Consider the following 26,723-nt stretch of genomic DNA (forward strand, 5'->3'; position numbering starts at 1 on the left):
ATTTGGAAATTGCTTGCTAATCTTTGTGTTATGGAGCCCAGGTCCAGTATGCCAATGTCCTAATACCGACTTTGTATCACATGTCCTTCTTCTTTCATCATGCATAATAAAAAATACCTTGTCCGTTTTACTCCTTTTTCTCTGGGATGTTTTGCTAAAAATGTAATTAATAATAGCATTCTATCATACCATTGTGTTTGTAGCCTCTTCACTCAGATATGGAAACTAACAAGGTAGTTTGTGTTGTCAAATCAAAATGCTTCAGGAAATGCACATTGCTTACTATTCATGTTTCATTTTTGTTTGGTTGCCATACGCAGTAAATGAGTAGTTCAGATCATTAAACTATCAATGTCAACCATCTTTCATGTGTTTTAAATAAATGCACTTCTCTGTTGACTGTTCATGCTAGTAGATAAAAGCACAATTTTAAGGAATATTTCACATTTTATGTTATCAGTATCTGTTTGATATTTGTTCATTTTTCTTTTACATACTTCATTGCTCTTCCTTTTTTTTCATTTTCATATTTGTAAAGCTATCCAATATTTCTATAAAAAAAAAGAAAAATCTCATGAATTTGACCATGGCAGTGCTTTTTTTTCTTAAAATTAGATTATTCTAGCATGTCAGACTTGTAATATTGAATATGATAATAATGATAAAGAAGATAAGGGGGGGGGGGGTGGCGTATTATCATCTACACATCTTTTCACTTTTGTGCACAGGTGTTACCATTCTGTTATGTTCAATGTTCAAATGTTCACAATTTCGTTCACTTATTTTGTTCTTAACCCTGATGTCTCATGAATTCTGTAAATATCAGGCTTTGTACAGGGATGAATCAGTAGGCAATGGGCTAATATAATTCAGGCTCATACTCGCGTATTGATTTAACCACATGTGGTCTTAACCTCTGTTTTAATTATGTATATTTCAATGTGGCACACATATCTACTTGTTAATGTTAAGCACCCATGCCTAACTATTCATCTGCACTCTCACCATTCACAATAAACACCTACAAAACATTGGAAACCCTGGTGTGATCATTTACTCATACCTTGCCTATGAAAAATCCAATTCTAGATTTCATTATGTAAATTTAAATCGGTCAATTGAAAGTAATGCATTTTTATAAAATTCTTTTCATTTTATAGCAGAGCTCTACTATAAAGCATTGTCTTTATCTTAAAAGAAAATTGAATTTAGCCAACCTTATTGTGTGACTTCAGTAGCTTACAGTGTAGCTTCTGCTCGAGAGGCTTCATATGCAGTTAAATGACGACCCGTATCAATGTTTGGCCGATTTCTACTGGCGTCTGCACCATATTTGAGATGTGGCTGGTGCTAATATTCATACTACTAGCTCTAATGTGGTGTTATTGCTAGGTTAGGCAATTCACTTAATGCCCTGTACCTATATGTATTTTGAATGGCTGATATTTCTCGATGTTTCTAATTTTGTATCCTCTGGGGTCCTTTTACAATTAAGATACAATCAATCACACAATTAAGCTTACATTAAAGATACAATCAATCACACAATTAAGCTTACATTAAAGATACAATCAATCACACAATTAAGCTCACATTAAAGATACAATCAATCACACAATTAAGCTCACATTAAAGATACAATCAATCACATAATTAAGCTTACATTAAAGATACAATCAATCACACAATTAAGCTTACATTAAAGATACAATCAATCACATAATTAAGCTTACATTAAAGATACAATCAATCACACAATTAAGCTTACATTAAAGATACAATCAATCACACAATTAAGCTTACATTAAAGATACAATCAATCACACAATTAAGCTTACATTAAAGATACAATCAATCACACAATTAAGCTCACATTAAAGATACAATCAATCACACAATTAAGCTTACATTAAAGATACAATCAATCACACAATTAAGCTTACATTAAAGATACAATCAATCACACAATTAAGCTTACATTAAAGATACAATCAATCACACAATTAAGCTCACATTAAAGATACAATCAATCACATAATTAAGCTTACATTAAAGATACAATCAATCACACAATTAAGCTTACATTAAAGATACAATCAATCACACAATTAAGCTTACATTAAAGATACAATCAATCACATAATTAAGCTTACATTAAAGATACAATCAATCACACAATTAAGCTTACATTAAAGATACAATCAATCACACAATTAAGCTTACCTTAAAGATACAATCAATCACATAATTAAGCTTACATTAAAGATACAATCAATCACACAATTAAGCTTACATTAAAGATACAATCAATCACACAATTAAGCTTACATTAAAGATACAATCAATCACACAATTAAGCTTACATTAAAGATACAATCAATCACACAATTAAGCTTACATTAAAGATACAATCAATCACACAATTAAGCTCACATTAAAGATACAATCAATCACACAATTAAGCTTACATTAAAGATACAATCAATCACACAATTAAGCTTACATTAAAGATACAATCAATCACATAATTAAGCTTACATTAAAGATACCATCAATCACACAATTAAGCTTACATTAAAGATACAATCAATCACACAATTAAGCTTACATTAAAGATACAATCAATCACACAATTAAGCATAACTCAAGTCAATGGCACACCATGTACAAAAATTTTACAATTAATTGTAATGATTAATTGTATATCTTTGTGTAACACCCTCAGGTCTAGTGATATCAAGCCACCTCTCCGAGTCCATCCATCGTTCTTCAGCCTCATCAGGGACATCTTTAGTGCTGCTCCAAATCATCGACTCACCCTCGCTAAGCTACGTGAGAGCTTGGCAAATTGGCAACGGTCCCCCGTCAGTATGCTCAGCAGTTGGGCTATCCTGCAACCAAGTTGGGCGAAGGTAATGATTTTTTTCTCACCTGCATAGCAGAGTGAGACTATCGGCGTCAACACCAAATCTTAACCGAAGATTAAGTTTTTGAAATGACAGCATAACTTAGAAAGTATATGGACCTAGTTCATAAAACTTGGCCATAAGGTTTATCAAATATTACTGAACATCCTGCCTGAGTTCCATGTCACATGACCAAGGTCAAAGGTCATTTAGGGTCAATGAACTTAGACCATGTTGGGGGAATCAACATCAAAATCTTAACCTAAGGTTAAGTTTTTGAAATGTCATCATAACTTAGAAAATATATGGACCTAATTCATGAAACTTGGACATAAGGTTAATCAAGTATCACTGAACATCCTGCATGAGTTCGACGTCACATGACCAAGCTCAAAGGTCATTTAGGGTCAATGAACTTTGACCGAATTGGGGGTATCTGTTGAATTACCATCATAACTTTGAAAGTTTATGGATCTGATTTATGAAACTTGGACATGATAGTAATCAAGTATCACTGAACATCGTGTGCAAGTTTCAGGTCACATGATTAAGGTCAAAGGTCATTTAGGGTCAATGAACTTTGGCCAAATTGGGGGTATTTGTTGAATCACCATCATAACTTTGAAAGTATATTGGTCTAGTTCATAAAACTTGGACATAAGAGTAATCAAGTATCACTGAACATCCTGTGCGCATTTCAGGTCACATGACCAAGGTCAAAGGTCAATGAACTTTGGCCATAATGTGGGTATCTGTTGAATTACCATCATAACTTTGAAAGTTTATGGATCTGACTCATGAAACTTGGACATAAGAGTAATCAAGTATCACTGAACATCCTGTGCCAGTTTTAGGTCACATGTTCAAGGTCAAAGGTCATGTAAGGTCAATGAACTTTGGCCATGTTGGGGGGTATTTGTTGAATTACCATCATATCTCTGTAAGTGTATTGGTCTAGTTCATAAAACGTGGACATAAGAGTAACCAAGTATCACTTAACATCTTGTGCGAGTTATAGTAGTTTTCAAAGTCAGCACTGCTGCTACATGTATATTGAATCGCGTGATGCAGGTGAGACCGCCAGAGGCATTCCACTTGTTAAACATTGGGATGGGGGCAGCCTAGTCTGCAGGCACAGACCCTGATTGAAACTGGTCAACAAATGGGTCTTCACAAAAGACTAGCAAATTTAAAACTTCCTGTTTGAATTTCTCAACTCGAAAGAAGGGTTTGCACAGCAGACAAGGGGCAGCCCTCACATTAAGATGGCAATGTAGTTTAGAAAAATATAATTGGAACCACTGTTATGTATTATGATAATTTAGCAGGCAGCTAGGCAGTTGAGGTGCCATTTTTGCCTTTGGGTTAACCCTAAAAGGACTGGGAGGTGACTGCTAATTGTATCTTATAATAAGATAATCTTATTATGGGATAATTGTATCGCATGCATGTCTTTCTTGTGGATACCTCTTTCTTGAGAGATTTGTCAGCCAATTGAGCAGGAAAGTATTTCATGAAGAGTTTTGTCGGTGATTTTCACTCGCTAAATTTGCTCTCGGCCAATCGGATGCAAGGATTTCCAGTAGCTTGAAATATCTGTGAGTGAAAATCACTCCCTTTAAATCTTCTATGAAACACTTCCTAGGAGTGGTTTCAGGATCCTACAGTTAATTGAAAGATTTCTTCCCAAGGACTTGAAGAAATTAATAAAGCAGAAAAAAAGGAAAACATAAATTCCATGTAGGTTCTCACTCCATACAGGCACTCTGTTCCTTTCCAAAATATTTGAGGAGCACTAGAATCGGCTCAGTGGTAGAGCGTTCACCTCATGAACGGTACGTTATGAGTTCCATCCCTGGCCGAGTCATAGAACAGACTTAAAAAAAATTGGTCCTTCTCCTTTCTTGTCAGGCGCTCAGTCTTTTGGAATGGAGAAGAGTAATAATAACATTATGTTATGCAGGGCCTGCTGAGAGAACAGGGCATTGTACTAAGAGTTACAATTGATCCAATCAATCGTAACTCTATGGAAATCTATCAGTGTCACAATTTTTCTACAGGAAATGTGCAAAATGTCCTTTGTAAACAAAGGAGAACACACTGAACTGTCAAGAAATCAATGAATTTATGGATATACATTTACATCTAGAAAAAAATTTGGGCAAAAATGCATTTTATATGATAACTTTGCTGGCTTTCCATAGTTGCGATTGATCAGATCAATTGCAAGTCTATGTAAGATGGGCCCCAGTTCATTACAGCTGAAGTGGCTACCATGGGTAAATAAGTATTATTATTCAGAGCAAATTTTGGAGAAAAAACCCAAAACAAATTACTGCCTCTAAAAAGGGAGACACTTCTCATGAAAAGCAATAAAACGTGACTGATGATCTCTTCACAGGTGGTCGATGGAGCTATGAGGTTTCTCAACGGAGAGGTCAGTGTAAGTCCAGAGGTCATCCCAAGGGTCAGATATGACGAGGATAGACAGATGTGGCAGTGGAGAAGTGAGTACAGGGTACCTTATCACTAGAGATTGCAATCACTACCAGGGACCCGTAGTAACACAATGGTTAGCGATTAATCGCTAAACGAAACGGCCTTTCAAGATCATCATTGCATGCATAGTTTGCTCAGTAGACTGACAAGGAACCAATCAAAATTGTTCTTCCAAATTAGCGATGAATCGCTAACCTTTGTGTTATGGGGCCTAGGGACCTGTTGCATAAAGAGTTGAAATCACTTGCAAGTCCATAAATCAATCTCAATTTGATCTTCACCCAATCAAAAGCACCCATTCGTGATTTCGTTTGGTATTTTGAATTGCCTTCAAATTTTTCTCAATTGCTTCTTACTGATAAATTTGCTCTGGGCCAATCATATGCAAAGATTTCAGTAGCTTTTACCAATAGGCAGTGAGAAACACTAACTATTGTTTTATGAAATGCTTCCCATGTGAACAAATGCTAGGACATTGCAAGTTAAATTTTTGTCATATGGGCCATTCCGGTTAAGGAGAGAAAACGGCAAGGTCAAAATCGAGCCCCTCCCCCAAAAATATATATCAACATAAGAAATTTGTAGTGAGTGAATTATTATTCACCAGTCCTGTAGAGATAGCAGTGATAACTTCAAGACGGAAATTTTTTTCATTGTTGAGAATTTTACGATTTAAGTATGAATTTCTCCCCAAAAATGTACTGAAAATTTGGACAAACAGAATATATACTTAAACAAACTGGAATAAAACAAAATTAAAGACAAACGTGATGGAGTTGGATTACCATAAAGAAGTCTGATGTGTATGTTTGTTGATAATTCCAACTAAATTGTTGACATGTTTTACGTTTCAGAAATATTGCCGTTTGAAAAACTAGTATTGAGACGTTACCATGTCCGTCCCCTGATATTAGATTCATTAATCTCTTATTATATCGAGCCTGTAAATCATCTTGTCTTTCTTAACCTTATCATATTATACACTCATTAGGACTCTTTCAATCCCATATGGTATGATCAGATATTCCATGTACGAGAGATATGAAAATGTACTTTCAAAAATCTGATATTTTTGTCCGTCCCCTTCGTAACGTCCCAACTTTCAAGTTTCTACCACACACACGATACGAGATTCATCTCAAAAGTTCTTGAGCACGTGCGCCGGTCAACCCTGTTCATACACATACAAAATTTTCCATGTGTGTTTTCAGTCACGTAGTCCAAGGGAGAAAAAAAGCATGTCCGTCCCTTCAATATGTTTGCCGTAACGTCTAAACTTTCGTGCTTTGTCTTGGGTGATTGTTATGTTTTGGTGTTGATTTCTCGTATTTTGTCGCGGTGTGTTGATTGATTAGTGATATTTTTCCGTACTACCCTCATTTCTAAACGTATTTGTAAAGATATCCAATGATTTTCTTTCTTTATTAGAATATAATTTGCATTTACTTGAATATATGTTATCAAATTACGACGACCTAAATATTGATGATTATTACAAATATTAAGGAAAAATCTACGTAATTCTAAAAATGGCCGGGAATGTAGTAATCAAGAGATGTAGTCTTGTTGGGAGTTTCATTCTGAACAAACAAATAAAAAAAATATATATAGTTAAGGAGATAATCCGGACAATTATATAGATATCATGACGACGTTACTCATTTGATGTGGACATGATTTGAGGGTGTCCACCGTCGCGTCTCAAACTAAAAAAGTTTACTTACATGCATAATCGATACTTTTATTTAATTCTGATCTACAATCATATCTAGTTGGCAAGATTATCGAATTCTTATTCTTCATAATGCTGCAAAATAAAGCAAGAAGTTTTCTTACCTTTTTGCCATGCTTCACCTTCGCTAGGACGTTATTCTGAATCACAAAGACATGTCCAATATTTTATCCAATGACGTCCAAATTGTAAAAACGGCACATCGTACATTATCTACTCTTTTATAGATAAAATGTGTATTTCCATAATAAATCTTACGACTGCCCATACCTTCCGAGACACTTAAAAAGGTTTTATAAATTTTACATGTAAACAAAATGATGTAAAAGGCACTAGAACAGACTAGACGTTATGATCTCCATGAGGACACTGTAGAATTAAATGTCCGCAATAACGTCCTCGTAACAATTATGTATTTTACCATATTTAGTTTTATATTTATTTCAAAAACATATCAAAATCTTCTAATCGTTCTCAGAAAAAACGTTTAAATCACAATCAGGCTTTACGTTTATAAAGTGATCACCGTATGTGATGTTTATGGCTGCTCTCTTTACTTCAGACGTTATGATTTTAAACGACAATGTCTTCCGTAACGTCGCACGACTTTTACACCATAATTTGTTGCTGGTGATTCTTTAGATTTAGGTGGTTGTTTTATTCACATGAATTCATGAAATAGTGCTTTCAAGCAACTTTGATTTTCTGTTCTAGAATTAAAAAAAACAATCGAAAGATATAAAAACTACAAATTAGACGTTACGACTTTGACGATGGACATTGCCAAAAATGTGTCGCATATATAATTTTAATAATGCTTGAAATTGTCTTTATTTTCATTTGTTTTACCTCGCAATAAACTAGTATTCAAGAGTTGAAAAAAAAAGTTAATTTAGGCATACAGTATCAAGCGATGCACGATGTGACAAGTGTCCTTTTAAGACGTTATTTATTCTTTTTAATATTCCACAATGTCTCATATAAAATTCAGGATTTTTGGAAAGTGGCGGCTAAATTTTTTGACATCGAGGGCTGCGAAACGGGATGAAAGTCGGGGGGGGGGGTGGTCGACCATGCAAAAAAAAATCAAAATCAGATGTTTTTTTCTGATGGGATAAAGCCATCCCAGCGCCCCCCCCCCCCGTTCTGGGACCCCTGGTATCAGCGGCGGTTTGGATTTAGGTGCCCAAATTATGTCAATGTTGTGTGGCCAATGTTGTAATTCGAATTGTGACAGAATTCCATTTTCTTCTCTTTTGACAATAAAATTATAATCTTGCTTTAATCAAATGTATTTTATTTTATTTTATTTTGGATTCTGAAACAAATGTATTGAATAAACATATTTTAATGGTTCGCTACCTAAAAAGATATTTTATACGGTTTCATTTGTTCCTGAATGTACCATGCGGCGGATCCGGATATGACAAGGGGCTCAAACTGATGACTTCCCAACAAAATTGATATTTTTTAATGTTCTAAAACTATTCAAGTTGGTTTTTGGACGTTTTGTGTAAACATTTTATGGAAGTCAACATGTGGTAGGTTTTAGACGTTTTAACACCTTTTTTTAAACGTCAAAATAACCCCCTCCCCCAAAAAAAACATTTAAAAAACTTTCGGAAGTTCGATGAGATGATGATGGTGATGATAATGATGATTGATGGTGATGATGATGATAATGACAATGAAGGTAACAATTTTGCACAATGGAGATCCGATTAATGGTCGTAATGACAAGAATGATGTGAAATCATTTTAACAAGCTTTCTGCCTTTTTATTGCATCCCCGATTTCCTATCAATTATCTTTCAATTTGTATGAAATATGTGCCAACAAATAATATCACTTTTGTTTAAATTTATTAGATTTTTATTCTCATTGTTATATTCTCGATCTTTGTCTGATGATTATTTTATCACCCAGTACTTTTAATGAATTTGAAATAAATGCTGAATTGATATTGACAACTCATTGTAGCATGAATAATCGGCATTATAGGCCTACGCAATAAAAAAGATGGTTCATTGAGGGCAGAAATTCTGTCAAAGGATGCATTTATAAACGATACAAGACACAAAATTATTTTTTTAAAGACACATCACGCGAGACTTTTTACCTTTTATTATTTTCTTTTCCAATTTCATTCAAGGATTTCATCACGAAATTGTTATTTAAAAAAAGACACATCACGCGAGACTTTTTTCCTTTTATTATTCTCTTTTCCATAATTTCATCACAGCATCAATCAATCAAAACATTCACAACCTAAATTATAAAGAAATAAAAATAATTCTTATCAGGCGCTTTTCCAAAAGTTGAAAAGTGATATACATCAGCCATTAAAAACAAATTGATTGCATGGATGTAACCACGTTATTTTGATATTGTTCCTATTTTCAATCAAATTTATTTGTTTATTCTATACATTATATTTCATTAGTTACTTTTAGTTCTTTCGTTAGAATTTATCTATTTCAATTTTATGATTATCAATTCTCCCCCCCCCCCCGTAATGTTACCGTGTCATTAATTTGCGTTGAAACAGTCACATCGTTTGTAAAGCCGAGAAAATTTCCTTTTCTTTTTTTTTTTGAAAATTTGTTCCTTCATTAGCACCGTAACGTCTCAACTGGGGACACGCGAATTGTCTTCGCCACAGCGAAGAATTGCTGCACAAAACTCGATGTTTCTGTCTTTTATTTACTGGTATTTCATCAAATATCAGAGATGTTTGTCATTTAAAGGCACTTTCAAGTCATATTTTGGAATTATGCAATTTATTTCGATATCGCTTAGAGTAACGTCCCAACATACCGGCGTATCGAAGATTGCGCTTGCTACTGAGCTTGGCAGCGCAAACTAGTGCTTCGATCACCTCCGAGTTTCTTCTATGATCGACTTTATGCGTAAAAACAACGAAAATTTTCCTTATTTATTCATTTTTATGCATGTCCACTCGGGAAGAGTAACGTCCCAACATTTTTAGAAATAAGGTGATATTGTGAAATAGACATGCCAGCTTATCTTTTCCTTATCTGAACCAGTTTACCGATGTGTTGGCCTATCTAAAACACATGAAAAACCAAGCCTAGCGAGTACTTTATTTTTCGACCCCTTTGTCCAAGTCTTAACCGGAATGGCCCATATACAGGTTTTAAGAATTATTTTAAGACTTATTTTGTCTTCTTTGGCTCCCCCACAATAATGTACATTTCTTTGTATTATTTTTGAATCCCCTACTCAGTTCACTTTCCTTTTCAATTATGTTTGTTTCCTATTTTGTACAAATTTGTATTTTTTTATATTATTGTGGAAATAAATGATTTGATTTGATATACAGGTGTCTCTACCTATTGTGAAATCATGTATGTTACTTTCAATGCAAATATATGTTATGTTTATTTCACATGAAAATACTAAAGTGAACTCACCTGGATGGGGTATGGGCTAGGGCAGTCTGTGGACTTTATTTATTTGGTTAACTTTGCCCCATGCCTGGCAGCTCATCCAGATGAATCCAGTGTTTAATTATTTTTATGTTACTGTATTGTTATTTTGTTATTGTAACAATAATTTTTTATCATTCTATTTGAATTGTTTGATATTCTGCCAAATAAAATAATAATTTGCATCACAGAAATCTTTTGACGTAGGCGAAATTTGACTTTATAGAAGATGTTATTAACACAGTTTACATATTCTTGGGCCTGTTTAAAAAAAAAAAAAAAAGAATTAAAACTATGGTAACTTTATCATTATTGTAACTGCCATAGAATCCTTGATTGTGACTAGCTGCTAAGCCCTGTAACCATGGTAGTTGCAACAATTTCAAGTTTAAGATTTTTATAAATCTTTATAAAATAGGCACCTGTTTTGAAATAAGGTTTCAAGTTAGGCGCTTTTGACTTATGCAGTCTACTGTATGTCTTGTGTTCTTGATAGGTGAGCTACCTCCAGATTCAGAGGAAGAGCTGGTGACCCTTTTTAAGCAGTGGTTAGACACACTGCCAGGCATGAGAGCAGTACCACCAAAACCTAAAGAAGTGTGCACCAGTGCCAGCACCACTACCACACCAACAACTAGGTGAGTGCCTGCCTGTACAGGGCCTCTATCCGCTGAATCATAAAGCCAAAGGGGAAATTATGAGAATACGAGTTTGAGAAGATTTACCTCAAGAGAGGATGTGTTTATGGATAAATTATTATTCATTTGAAGTCCCTAAAACCATGTGGGGCCAATTATCTGAAAAAACCCCTACGTATATTTACCCTTCCTCTCCCCAATTTCACTGAAATATCTTAATAATTTTTCTCAGAATGATAATTCAAATTGTTGATCGTATTTGGAAATAACATTGGATTCCATTCGGCAGATAAGTTGGATAAAACAACTATGCCATGAAAGTGTACCTTTGGAAGAGCATAGGGACTTTGTTTGACAATGTGATATGTGCTATACAAGATCTGTGCATTATTTGTTTTATGTAGTTTACCATTAGATTCTCTTTCATAATAGTCTCGGCTCAGAAAATTATGAGACCCGCCACTGGGCAGCAAGCCATAATAACCAGCATTTATGAGGGTTTACAAATTCTTGTGCAATTAAGACACTCCTTGCTTCCTCTTGTTCCTGTCTTGAGCATCCTCCTCATCGAGTCCATCCTTAAAGCCTTCCTTCTTCATGTAATCTATGGTCTTCCCTTTCCTCTTATGCCATCCATTTCAAGATCCCATGCTCTTTTCACAGGTTCACCATCTTCCCTCCTCAACATGTGGCCCACCTACGTCAGCCACCTCTCTTTACCACTTTCACAACAGTTTCTTCCAAGCCCCAACTTTCCATGTGGTAATTTATGTTCTTTTCATCAGATATTTTAACCCTTTCCCTTTTATCACCACTGGGTGGGAATCGCTGGATAAGGTAAAGTGTCTATGCATCATTTGTTTTTTCTTTCCAGTGTCGCCCATGATACGCCAGATATGGTGGAGACCAAGGTTGTGTTTCCTAGCTTTGCAGAACAGGTTAGTAATTTTAGTAATTTATCTTTCAAAGGTTTGGTTATTTTCATGTATGAAGATCTTGCATTATGTTTCATAAAGCCAGCCAAAACGAGACTCATGATCTTGGTGATAATGGCAATGAGGCTGATGATGATGATGATGCTGAGGATGATGATGATGATGGTAGAGATAGTGATGTAGGTGATCATGATGGTGGTGATGCTGTTGATGATAATGATTTGGAGGATAATTGTAGTGGAAAAGATGATGGAGCAGCGATAATGATGAGGATGAAGAGGATGATGATGGTACTGATGATGATGTTGAATTGGTGGTGGTGATAACGAAATGGTAGTGGTGATGATGTTGATGACGATGGCGGTGATGATGATGATGCTGATGATGTGATTGGAGTTTAGGGCCACAAGGAAAAAAGTCACATAAGTCATAAGTCACGTAAGTAAGTGATCGGCCTCACAAACAGGAGTGACGATGATCTGATCACACTATGTACAAGAGGCCAAATCTCACCGGGGTCGTCATATGTAAATTGCAGAAGTTAAGCGTGTCATACATGTATATATCTGATCTGGCACTTGTAGAGGCTTAGTGGAAGCATATATTTGACTGTGAATTCAAGAATCCATCTATTTCGGTAAAGTATTAAGTCACACATCACTTGACTCCAATACATAATCCATCAATAACTTACTATCTTTACTACAGGAGAGAGAGAGATACAGTCAACCTCATAAGGCCTTTGTCTACAAGATGCCAGAATACGAGGCTATCGTCGCTCCGGTCAAGGGTGTGTTTGCAAAGGAGACCACACCTAACAAAGCCAGGGAACATGCCCTCCTTATTTCAGACCGACCATCGTATGTCACTATTCTTTCACTAGGTAAAGGCATAAAAATATAATTGAAGTTACAACAATTAAGTTTGAAAGACAAGAACTCAGTTAATCATCACGGTTTATACTAGACTTGCCGTAATTTGATGGATTCACAATACAGTGCGACACCTATTGTTTGAAGCTGACAGACCAAAATTCGCAATGCCTATTGGGAAAAATCTGATGTCTGTTGCGTGCACTATAGTGCATGCATGCGATTATGCTGTGCCGGCCGACGCAGCTCGGCAGGCATGCATAAAATTATGCTGTTAACTAGGGCCCAGAAGGTGGGAGAGAATTTTGTCACATTTCTCTTTGCAAAATTTGTTCCGTTTTTGGTGAATTCTTCCTCGGCTTTTGCCATATGTTTTTCAGTTTTAAGGTATCACAGTCACATTACAGTATACTAGCACTGTGCGCTGCCTGCACCTGTGTGTGATGTCGACCTCGAAGTTAGAAATGGCCTGTCCTCTGCAACTGATAGATGGTGCACCGTATTGTGAATTCAACAAAGTGCCTATGGGGTTGGTAAATTGCCACTTAGTCGAAACAGGCTCCATCTACTCTCTGTTTGGTCTAATCCTTCATGGTCTAATCCTTGTTAAAGTGATTGGTTAACATTGGTTTGACTTTTAAAAAATCTGAGCTAGAAGGTCACATTTGTCACCTGTGTCTGTGATATGTTACAAAAGTGAAGCCGAGAAAAAATTGCGTTCGAAAATAATTATTTAGTGCTTCAAAAATTGAAATATAAAGTGACCGAAAACACCATCTTAATTTCATCCCATACACTTATGTGTACTAAATAGACGCCTATTTACAAAATCAGGGTTTGCCTTGTAGTTTTAGCTTTACATTCTCAATAATGGTTGTTTTCAGGGTTTATTAGTTCTAATACATGCACTTGTACACATGTTTCATCTTGGTTTGAGAATTTTTTAAATCGGCTGCTCACAAAGTTAAACAATACCTTTAATCTACAATTTGCTTTTCTACATTTCCCATTGTTTAGTCTATGATGAAGTGTGAAGATTAGCAATGATAAGCTGCTTGTGTGATTCCTGAGGGAAAGATTGAAACCTTGCATTGCATTAAGTGCCTTTAGAAGCTGGAGCTACAGCTTGGGTACTACATAGTACGCCATTGAATAGGGATCTAGATAATTTGGGCCTCAAAAATGCTTTTTATTATTATTAAAGACATGGCTTTGACTTGACAAGGTGCCCAAAGCAAAAGGCAAAGTAACTGCAATTAATTCTTACCTGTATTCCACCGTCATTGTTTTGATCCCCAGTGCGAGATGCAGTAGCAAGACTCCCGAACGGCGAGGGGACCAGAGCCACTGTTTGTGAGCTTTTGAAAGACTCCCAGTATCTGGCGGACTCCAGCGATTCTCAGATCAATAATGTTGTCAGCGGCGCTCTTGATAGGCTTCATTATGAGAAGGATCCGTGCATCAAGTATGATGTGAATCGAAAACTCTGGATTTACCTTCACAAAGATCGCACCATCGAAGAATTTGGTAAGGAAGTCATCAAAAGTAGATGTTGTGTGTGACTTTAATCACTGTGTTTTTGCTAAAATTGTCATCATTGTGTTATTGTTGTTAGATTATAGTTATCCTTACGATTTTAATGATAATATCTTGTACATCATCATCATGGTCATCTTCATCATCTTCTTCTCTTTTTCTTTTTTTCTTATTCCTCTTCTTTATTATCTTCTTTTTCTTCTTCTTCTTCATCTTCTTTACATTTTATACTATTTAGAATGTTTTTTTGTAATTTCTTGTAATTATAAATGTGTTTGATATAGAAATTATGACTTTCACTAAAATGACATGCAGAGTGAAAATTCGTACTTAAGTTTTACTTTTATAAATCTTTTTATAAATTTTATACATTGTTTTTCATTTTCTTTTTATTTTCATTTTTAGAACGCCTTCACATGGAGCAAGGTGCTGAAGCTAAGGCAAGGAAATCAATAGCTCGCCAAACTAAACTCCTTCCTAAAATGGCAGTAAGTAACATCTTGAAATATCCCACATAATATTTTGCATTCCTTTTCATAGTTTGTAGTCTCCTTTAATTGTCAAAATCAACCTTGTATTGCTTTCCATGGATTGCCAACTTGTCATTCAGGTCGTTTGAATTCTGAATTAAACTCTGTACAAAAGTCAATTTGTTGTTGTTTTTGCAATTGAATGAGAAAAAGAGATTACAGGGGGCAAGGGGGGATTTTTTATTCCTGAATCTCTACTTAGCTAAGCATGTTTTTATACTTAGTTTTACAATTGCATGTTCAGCCCTACTCCTTGACTGTGGACCAGCTTGTATAAGAATCACTGGGGAAGAAGTATTAGTTTCATTGACAGTGACAAATTAATTGTGGAAAAAATTTCCAGTGTGGAAAGCATATTACATTTGTTACAAATGTTATGGCAGTTCCATTTCCTAATCTTATATTCCGTATTTGTATTTCATTTGCACAACAGTCTGGTCTTCGAGATTCTCCTATCAATTTCCAAGCTTCTAGACCTGGGTCAGCCATGAGTGATACCAGCAGTGAGAACCTAAGCATTGAAGTCTGCAGCCCGAAAGCATCTCCCGGTAGAGCATCCAGTCCTAAGACCAGTCGCAAGAGTCCTGCTTATGCTAAGATCAACCCTGTCTCTGGATTTCATGGAGGATTAGACTTGGGAAAAGGCGACCATCCAGGATCTTCTGGCACAGTGTCGACAAGCAGCGGGAAGCTGGTTTCTGCTCAGGCACCGGGCCAAGCTCCGTTTGTCATCAGCCCACAGAAGATAAACAGTCTTCAGTCCGCATTGAAAGGACTTCATCAGAGTCCCGCTGCTGGTCAGATTGGTGGAGGGGATAACTTGATGCGAGCGCAGCTTCTGGCAGCAAAGGTGTCTGAAGGTACTGCACCTGCCTTTGGGCCCCAGGGAATAGTGATGCATGATGTTGGTCGATCCGTTGGTTCCATTGCAGATATCTTGAGAGGAGCCGTAGGTTCCGCAGGAGACATGGCACCAAGTTCTTCTGGCAGTGGGTTAAAAGAGATGCCAAAGTTCATGAAAAGCATGTCAGTTCCATGTACCCTTCCTGATGGGAAGGTAGTGATGATTTCCCCAGAGTTACTGATGCCAAGTGCGAAAGCAACAAAGAAAAGATCAAGGAGTGGAAGTGGAGGAAGGAAGAAAGGAAACCCTCTGCAGTCATCTGAAGGAGCCTTAACGGGTAGTGGTGCTACAGATCTGAGCATGTTGATCAACTCCAATATTATCACCCAAACATCTGTCACTGTTAGCCAGGGTACATCTAAGGCTAGTCGGAAGAGTGTGACACCACCTACCTCAGTCACACTTGGAACAAACAAACTAGCTACTGTGAGTGAGGCTCTTGCTCAGAAACGAGCTGAAGCAGCTCTGCAGAGTGGCAGACAGCAAGGGAGAGGACAGTCTACTATCACATTACCCCCTGGAGCACTCAAAGGACAGACTGTTAAAAGCATTCTGGCAAGCGTAGGAATCCCTCTCTCAGGTGCTTCAGTCACTGTATCGAGGATTGATACTCCAGGTTCATCGTCATCTGCAAAACAGGCCTCTGGAAAGAGCAAAGACAGCAGAAAATCCCCAGTATTTTCTGGAGTAAACATCTTAAGTAGTCAACCAGCTACAAAAGGAAGACCATCTTCTGCACCATCTATGAGTGGGAAGAAGTCCCCCATTACAAGTATGCATCATGCTATAGGCCATCAGGCGATTGGCTTGACCACAGTTACCAAAGGAGGGCAGATTGTGGTCCAGCCAGTTGCTTTGGGGATAGAACGACCTGGCTCTGCAGCATCACCTGGCATCGGAAGACAATCCTCAAGTCCAGCTGCACAAGGACTTACCCTCAAGGCTATACCTGTATCAATAGCAAAGCAACATAGTCTGTCTGCTTCTCAAGACTCTCGGAAGATGCAACATCAAAGTACCTCGGAAGTCATCAATATAAGTCAAGGTGACAGCAGTGGCTCAGGCAAGAGCAAAGTAAGAAAAAGAGGTGATGGTAAGCACATTTCAGCAGCAACTGCAGCTGCTGCTCTTGCCCAAGCAGGCAAGATGTCAGCGGGAACCGAGCTGAAGGATCTTGCATCTGTTCCTCTGTCAGTCTTGTTTCCAGGAGCCCGGCAAGGAGGCAGTCAGAAAGGTGGCCTGCCCGTACTGACCCCATTTTTACCAGGAGGCCAGATTCCATTAGCAAGCTTAACAGATGGGAAAGGAGGGGTTGTGTTCCAGATGCCTCATGGTTCAAATATCATGTCTTTACCTGTATCTGGAGTACCTGTCAATCCTCAAAGGACAACAGGTAGTAGCATATCTATATCAACAACCAGTCCCTCATCTACAGTTGCCCAGAGTGCAAGGCAACTTCCCCAGCACAGCTCTTCAGGAGCAAGAACTTCACCTGCCCTTCCTTCTAATATAGTGTCTGCCACTATTCGGAGTGCCCTTGCAGCAGCTCAGTCCAGAGCTAATCCCCAGCAGGGGCTAACAGCAGCTCAGCTATCTCAGTGGGCTTCATCACAAAGTGCTCCAGGATCATTGAAACCTGACTTACACAGTAACCAAAGTAGAACCAGTCAGGGCTCATCATTGATGCCTCCTCATATGGCATCTACCAGCAGTGGAGTGCCCTCACCTTATAACTTCCCTTCATCTGGGTCGAGATCCCGTATGACCCCTTCACCCTCAGAATCAAAGACATCACTAACAGCTTCATCCATTGCAAGCATAATTGCTAATTTAAAGCAGAATCCGATGGCTGCTATATCTCTGCCATCGGTTTCTTCTTTTGTCCCATCGTCCAACATGTCACGATCAATGTCCCAATCTGCAGTCCAAAACCAGCCTGTGTACTCGCAAGGGTTGGTGAGACCACATTTGAAGCAACCACCAACATCAAAGCCAAGCACCCAGCCATCATCGATCCCTTCACAGCAGCAGCCAACCCCTTTTGGAGGTTCTGGGCTTTCTTTAGCCAGATCATTGTCCCAGCCATCAACAGTGTTTCCCCGGATGCCTTCCTCTGGACTTATTAGAGATCTTTCAAGAATGCAAAGCCAGCCAGCCGAATCCTCAGTATCTTCCCATATTGCTCAGGTTGGAAGGAATGTATTTCCAACTACAGGACGGAATGTTCTTAACCCATCTCCATCTGCACTTTCATCCTTGAAGTCTTCAGCACCTGTGTCCCGCACAGCAGTTCAATCTTCTGCTAATACTGCTACACTGAAAGCTGTAGCTATGCAACCTACATCAGAAATTCCCCCTGATGTTAGGCCCGGAACACAAAACAAGCAGCAACAAAATTCTGGATCCAGAACTACTTCAGATTCCAGATCTTCAACAAGCTCAAGCACCAGCCAAGGAGTCAGATCTACGTCTACAGGGACATCCAAACAACCTGCAGGAGTTGCGTCTGTATCCTCGTCGAGTGCCGGAACTCCCTCAGGATCAAAACAAGTATCTAAAGCAGACGATGGTAAATCTTCATCATCCAAGAGTGTAGCTCAAGCAAGCACAGGGCAACCTGCAAGATCAAGACCTTCATTTACACCAGCAGCAGGATCGACAACCACTGTATCTGCAGCACCCACTCAAAGAGTCATTCCTCCCTTTGAACCAAGGGTTACACGTGGACAATCAAAAGGGAAAGCAACAACCAAGAAAGAGGGATCATAACTCAATGACTATACCGAATACATGATCTGTAATCCCTCTAGTCATCGTACAGGGACCACTTGGATCGAGTTGGCAACAGGGAATTGAAAGCTTGTCTTGCATTTCAATCGTCAAGAAGTAGTATGATGGCCTAGCAGTACTAGGGTGACAGACAATCTTACAGTCAACCAAACATTCATCAAGGCAGAGATACAGATGATTCAATCAAATTTGACCAAATTCATTATTGTGCCCACTATGTTATGGTTCACTATTGTTTAATGCAATTTCAGTGGAATTGGATGCTATTATTATCTATCATCAATTTATAACGGATACGATTTTCATCAATATTACCTGTCATGGGTGGAGGTGTCATGACCGAAAGGTCTAAGGCGCCTGACGATACACATGAAAGCCTGGGGTTCAAGCCCCGTAATGACACCTATGCCCGTGAGCAAAGCATTCAATCAACCCTGCTATTTTATCTTACATTCAAATAAATGGAAATACTATATGCATTCTTGGTAACTATGTGTGCACTTATTTAAAAAAAAAGAAGCTCAACTGTGCCATTACAGCGGTAGAGCTTCATCCTATACAATTGACTGCCAAAATGAGTTTTCTAAAGGCTTCATGCATCTGCTCGATAGAAATTCTTTACCTCCACGTCACTTTACTATTTTTAATATCCTTGGAGGATTCTTGCCACTTAAAAGATTTGAGGTATATTCGCTAAAGTCCTGTCACATCGTTCCATGAAAGCCTTGCGTGTGACTTGCGGGTAACTATTTTTGCTACCCACAGGTTGCCTGCATGGACAGTATCTCACAGTCACTTATCTCGCATTCAGTTGCCCACAGGAGCGTACGCAAGTCTGATTTGCCCGCAGAAAAGTTTCGAACATGCTCAAAAAATTAGTTGCGGGTGATTCCCTACAACCAGCCCACAATGCTTGCATGAACGATGTAAGAGGGCCTACCTGTATATTGGTTTGGAAACAAACAGCATATTGTGATTTCGTGATTACTATTTTTCCTATTCCTACTATTAAAAGGCAAAATATTTCAACCTGTCGCTCTGGTGGCAAATAAAGTCAAGGGCCCTGTTGCATAAAAGCTACCATTATGGTGACTCCACCCTTAAATGTTTACTACCATGGTAACAATGGTCAACAACCAATAAAAATTGAGGATTTCATGGATGTTACCATTGGATGGTAAATTTACCATAATAGTAAAGTCAGGGGCAGATCCAGGATTTTCCAAAAGGGGGGGCACATTTTCCAGAGGAAAAGTTTGAGAAGCACTTTCAGAAGGGGCCACACTTCTGTTTTAACGGCATTTTTACATTACAGATTTTAATTGTGCCTCTCAAAGGGGGGGGGGGGGGGGGGGGGGGGGGTCACGAGCCAGCTGTGCCCCTCTGGATCCGCCAGTGAGTAAAGTTTATGCAACAGATCATAAAAATAACTCCCTCACCTCACATCACCAGGTTACATTCTATCTACTACTTGATTTAGCCCTCTTCATGATTCCTGCTGGCGCTCGTTTCGTAAAGAATTACAACTATTATAACTTTGCCATTATTGTTACTACCATGGGAACCTTTATTCTGATTGGGTTCTGAGCCCCGTTACCGTTCCCGGCTACCGTTGTAGTTGCTATAATGGAAAAGTTACAATCGTCTTAACTCTTTTTTTGAGATGGGTACGAGATCTTCAGATCTGTTTTGGTCAGTCTCTTCCTATCCTGTGATATCCCCATCAAGGTTTCTGTCTCTCTAGATCTTCTTATCAACAACTCGTGACTGTCAAGAATATGTCAATATTTAAAAAAAAATCTTTTTGTGACAAAATATTGTCTTTTGTTGTAGCCAACTAGCCATTATATCCAACTTTGAGTTACCAAACTGTTTACTTTATGTTCTGTTATGAAATAGAATCAGCAAACTTTCCAATAATTATTCTGTCATCTTTTGGGGTTATTTTTTCACATCTGTTTTCTTTACTTTTGAACACAAGTTAGGAGGGCGACAGTGACTTCACAAAAGGGATATTGTTTACAGGCACACTGTTTTCCAATTACATGTCTCCTTTTTCTTTTTATCTTAATTGTTCTTCATTTCTATATTCTTTTTTTACAGTATACTTTTAGAAAATGATAATTTTGATTACTTAAAAAAAACTCGGATCATAATTCAGATATAGGTGCAATTATTGTACTATTAAATCCCACAGTGAGAATCCCACAACACAAGTGATTTGAAGCAATCATAAAATGAGGCCGTTATATGTTATGCATGTATCTGTAAAATAACTTTATAATTAGAGCCCAAATGTTAATATCGTCGTAATTGTAAATACATTGAAAATGATTAAAATTGTTTTTCTACAAAACTGTGAACCTTGTTTAGAATTGTGAATATTTCATTCCTTGAAATCTTAAAGGTCAAGTCCATCTCAACAATATGTTGATTTGACTAAAAATATAAAAATCTAACAATAGCCTCAACACTGGAAATTCATCGAAAGGTAGCGCATGATGAAGTTACATTTAATTTTAGAAAAATTCTAATTTAGACTATGCAAATGAGAGATTTGATAATGTCACATGTTATTTATTTGTATTTTGTAATATAAAATGCAAAGTTTTATTTAAATAGCTTTGTTAGTAACAGAGCTCTTAACTGGATCATAATTAAGTTACAATTAAGGCCACTGACGGATGCAAGTGGGGGCACAGTCGAACTGTGACCCCCCCCTTTGAGAGGCACAATTAAAATTTTTAATGTAAATGTTCCGTTTTAAGACAAGCGTGCCCCCTTTTTTAAATATTTTTTTATGGACGAAATAATCTTACATTGTGGGTGAAAACATTTTTTTTTTTTTTTGGGGGGGGGGAAGGGGCTTGTCAAATATTTTTGTGGACGAAATAATCTTAGATTTTCGGGTGAAAACTTTTGTTTTCTTTGTCAAATTTTCCTCTTGAAAATTTGCCCCCCCTTTTTTAATAAATTCCTGACCGCCCCTGATTATGGCAATTACATGTGTTCAAATTGAAGTCAAATCATGCTTTGCATTAATAGGTAACAATTATAAAGGTAAGGTAACTCATTCGAATCTGTCGGGGCCTCAGAAATCTGTTAGACTTGGGCGAAATTCTGTCTAAGAAGATAACGGTCAAGTCCATAAAAAAAGTTGATTCGAAATTAGTTTAGAAAAATCAAACAAGCATAACACCGAAAATTTCATCAAAATCGGAAGTAAAATAAAAAAGTTATGACATATTACAGTTTCACTGATATTTCACAAAACAGTTTGTATGCACGAATCGGTGAAATGCCAATGAGAAAATCGATGATGTCCCTCACTGTTTCTTTTGTTTTTTTATTGTTTAAATCCCGGGTTTGAATTATACAATATTTCAATTTTTACAGATTTGACAGGAAGGACCAACTTGGCTGAAACATGAATGGTAATAGCTCTATGGTAATACCTATCATGTTCAGGGAGGAATAAAACTTTGTGTTCAAATGACAGTGGGTATAAAATTAGAATATTTCATATGATCAAATACAAAAGAAATTGTGAGTGGGTGACGTCATCGATCCCCTTATTTTCATACCGACGAGGATGTCCATATAAATGCATTGTGATTATTTACAGCCGATTTTGATGAAAAATTCAGTTTACGCTTGTTTGATCTTTTTTTTTTTTTTTTCAAATCAACTTTTTTGTGTGTGGATGGTCTTGCCCTTTAAGAGTGACTTTAAAATATCTTAACATTCTCATTTGACATACGATTTTAATAAGATTTTCAGCAATCCAGTTTTTTTATTTTTCTCTAATTCTTCAAATTTAAATATATATTTTTTCAAGTTCATTGAAATGTCATTATTTTTACATTGACCATGTAACCTGTAAATTGTACTCACAAACTCCAGCCCCCCCCCCCAAAAAAAATATATCTACATTTAAATGATGTGGGGGCCATAACACACAGCTTAACAATGATCGTACAACAATCTACGATTGAAATCGTCAAAAATCAAGCTTACGATTAATCGGTAATCTTTATGTCACGGGAACCTGGTTGCAATGTGGAAATTTGTATTTGAGGAATCAACTGGTTTCCAGCTGACTAAATTTTGAACTAGCTGGTACATGTTGGAAATAATATCAGTTCAACTAGTAAACAAACCAGTTAACTGTCTACCATAGAGAAGTTCCTCGGGTTATAACATCAAGCTTTCAACCTCAACTCGAAACCAAATTAACACGAAAGCTATAATGAATATTTTATCCCTTTATGGTGTATCTATGGAAATTTAACCATTCTCTTGGTAACCAGGCATTAAGGTGTTTCTTATTTACACGGAACGTGCTTACTGTCGTTTTAATCCATCGTGATAAGAAGCTGCTTCTCCTATGAGACGAAGTTTATTCTTCAGTTTGTTTTAATAGTATATATCGTCGACAAAGCTAATTAGCTGAGCGCTGTCTGGCTGGTATGCAAATGAGGTCCTCATTTGCATACCAGCCAGGATGTGAGGAGACTATGATGTCATCCACTCACTATTTATTTTGTATTTTATTATATAAAATTTGAAACATTCTGATTTTCTCCTCATTGTCAAGTGATACAACAATTAATTCCTCCCTGGAGATGTGGAATTAGCATTGTTAAATACTATATGGTTCAGTCAAGTTGGTCCTTATTGTCAAATCTATAAAAATGAAATATTGTATAATTCAAACAATAAAAAAACAAAAGAAATAGTGAGTGATGGACATCATCGACTGACTCACCCAGTTGTGCATATCACTGTTTTGTGAAAAATAAGCAAAACTTTAAAATGTCATAACTTTCTTATTTTACATCCGATTTTGATGAAATTTTCTGCACTATGCTAGTTTGATTTTCCTCTATTTATTCAAGTCAGCATTTTCCCGGGGTGGACTTGACCTTTAAAGATCCGATAAATGCTAATTCCTGAAAGTTTATTTTGGATTATAACAATTATAAAGGTAAGGTAACTCATTCGAATCTGTCGGGGCCTCAGAAATCTGTTAGACTTGGGCGAAATTCTGTCTAAGAAGATAACGGTCAAGTCCATAAAAAAAGTTGATTCGAAATCAGTTTAGAAAAATCAAACAAGCATAACACCGAAAATTTCATCAAAATCGGAAGTAAAATAAAAAAGTTATGACATATTACAGTTTCACTGATATTTCACAAAACAGTTTGTATGCACGAATCGGTTAAATGCCAATGAGAAAATCGATGATGTCCCTCACTGTTTCTTTTGTTTTTTATTGTTTGAATCCCGGGTTTGAATTATACAATATTTCAATTTTTACAGATTTGACAGGAAGGACCAACTTGGCTGAAACATGAATGGTAATAGCTCTATGGTAATACCTATCATGTTCAGGGAGGAATAAAACTTTGTGTTCAAATGACAGTGGGTATAAAATTAGAATATTTCATATGATCAAATACAAAAGAAATTGTGAGTGGGTGACGTCATCGATCCCCTTATTTTCATACCGACGAGAATGTCCATATAAATGCATTGTGATTATTTACAGCCGATTTTGATGAAAAATTCAGTTTACGCTTGTTTGATCTTTTTTTTTTTTTTTTTTTATTCAAATCAACTTTTTTTGTGTGTGGATGGTCTTGCCCTTTAAGAGTGACTGTAAAATATCTTAACATTCTCATTTGACATACGATTTTTAATAAGATTTTCAGCAATCCAGTTTTTTTATTTTTCTCTAATTCTTCAAATTTAAATATATATTTTTTCAAGTTCATTGAAATGTCATTATTTTTACCTTGACCATGTAACCTGTAAATTGTACTCACAAACTCCAGCCCCCCCCAAAAAAAAATATATCTACATTTAAATGATATGGGGGCCATAACACACAGCTTAACAATGATCGTACCACAATCTACGATTGAAATCGTCAAAAATCAAGCTTATGATTAATCGGTAATCTTTATGTCACGGGACCCTGGTTGCAATGTGGAAATTTGTATTTGAGGAATCAACTGGTTTCCAGCTGACTAAATTTTGAACTAGCTGGTACATGTTGGAAATAATATCAGTTCAACTAGTAAACAAACCAGTTAACTGTGTACCATAGAGAAGTTCCTCGGGTTATAACATCAAGCTTTCAAACTCAACCCGAAACCAAATTAACACGGGAGCTATAATGAATATTTTATCCCTTTATGGTGTATCTATGGAAATTTAACCATTCTCTTGGTAACCAGGCATTAAGGTGTTTCTTATTTACACGGAACGTGCTTACTGTCGTTTTAATCCATCGTGATAAGAAGCTGCTTCTCCTATGAGACAAAGTTTATTCTTCAGTTTGTTTTAATAGTATATATCGTCGACAAAGCTAATTAGCTGAGCGCTGTCTGGCTGGTATGCAAATGAGGTCCTCATTTGCATACCAGCCAGGATGTGAGGAGACTATGATGTCATCCACTCACTATTTATTTTGTATTTTATTATTTAAAATTTGAAACATTCTAATTTTCTCCTCATTGTCAAGTGATACAACAATTAATTCCTCCCTGGAGATGTGGAATTAGCATTGTTAAATACTATATGGTTCAGTCAAGTTGGTCCTTATTGTCAAATCTATAAAAATGAAATATTGTATCATTCAAACAATAAAAAAACAAAAGAAATATTGAGTGATGGACATCATCGACTGACTCACCCAGTTGTGCATATCACTGTTTTGTGAAAAATAAGCAAAACTTTAAAATGTCATAACTTTCTTATTTTACATCCGATTTTGATGAAATTTTCTGCACTATGCTAGTTTGATTTTCCTCTATTTATTCAAGTCAGCATTTTCCCGGGGTGGACTTGACCTTTAAAGATCCGATAAATGCTAATTCCTGATAGTTTATTTTGGATTATAACAATTATAAATGTAAGGTAACTCATTCGAATCTGTCGGGGCCTCAGAAATCTGTTAGACTTGGGCGAAATTCTGTCTAAGAAGATAACGGTCAAGTCCATAAAAAAAGTTGATTCGAAATCAGTTTAGAAAAATCAAACAAGCATAACACCGAAAATTTCATCAAAATCGGAAGTAAAATAAAAAAGTTATGACATATTACAGTTTCACTGATATTTCACAAAACAGTTTGTATGCACGAATCGGTGAAATGCCAATGAGAAAATCGATGATGTCCCTCACTGTTTCTTTTGTTTTTTATTGTTTGAATCCCGGGTTTGAATTATACAATATTTCAATTTTTACAGATTTGACAGGAAGGACCAACTTGGCTGAAACATGAATGGTAATAGCTCTATGGTAATACCTATCATGTTCAGGGAGGAATAAAACTTTGTGTTCAAATGACAGTGGGTATAAAATTAGAATATTTCATATGATCAAATACAAAAGAAATTGTGAGTGGGTGACGTCATCGATCCCCTTATTTTCATACCGACGAGAATGTCCATATAAATGCATTGTGATTATTTACAGCCGATTTTGAGGAAAAATTCAGTTTACGCTTGTTTGATCTTTTTTTTTTTTTTTTTATTCAAATCAACTTTTTTTGTGTGTGGATGGTCTTGCCCTTTAAGAGTGACTGTAAAATATCTTAACATTCTCATTTGACATACGATTTTAATAAGATTTTCAGCAATCCAGTTTTTTATTTTTCTCTAATTCTTCAAATTTAAATATATATTTTTTCAAGTTCATTGAAATGTCATTATTTTTACCTTGACCATGTAACCTGTAAATTGTACTCACAAACTCCAGCCCCCCCCAAAAAAAAGATATATCTACATTTAAATGATATGGGGGCCATAACACACAGCTTAACAATGATCGTACCACAATCTACGATTGAAATCGTCAAAAATCAAGCTTATGATTAATCGGTAATCTTTATGTCACGGGACCCTGGTTGCAATGTGGAAATTTGT

General features: G+C 36.6%; 1 protein-coding gene across 1 annotated transcript in view; it reads left to right on the forward strand.

Moving 5' to 3' along the window:
- Positions 1–21,154, forward strand: part of LOC129266462 (nuclear factor related to kappa-B-binding protein-like) — a 43,686-nt gene extending 22,532 nt beyond the window's left edge. The window contains exons 12-19 of the mRNA XM_064103465.1: positions 2,726–2,912; positions 5,308–5,413; positions 11,083–11,224; positions 12,099–12,162; positions 12,868–13,042; positions 14,331–14,558; positions 14,973–15,055; positions 15,531–21,154. Coding sequence (XP_063959535.1) covers positions 2,726–2,912; positions 5,308–5,413; positions 11,083–11,224; positions 12,099–12,162; positions 12,868–13,042; positions 14,331–14,558; positions 14,973–15,055; positions 15,531–18,770 — 4,225 coding nt within the window. The 3' untranslated portion in view covers positions 18,771–21,154. The remainder of the gene's footprint in view (positions 1–2,725; positions 2,913–5,307; positions 5,414–11,082; positions 11,225–12,098; positions 12,163–12,867; positions 13,043–14,330; positions 14,559–14,972; positions 15,056–15,530) is intronic.
- The last annotated feature ends 5,569 nt before the right edge of the window (positions 21,155–26,723 follow it).

This window comes from Lytechinus pictus, chromosome 8 (assembly GCF_037042905.1).
Source record: "Lytechinus pictus isolate F3 Inbred chromosome 8, Lp3.0, whole genome shotgun sequence".
NCBI classification, from domain to species: Eukaryota; Metazoa; Echinodermata; class Echinoidea; order Temnopleuroida; family Toxopneustidae; genus Lytechinus; species Lytechinus pictus.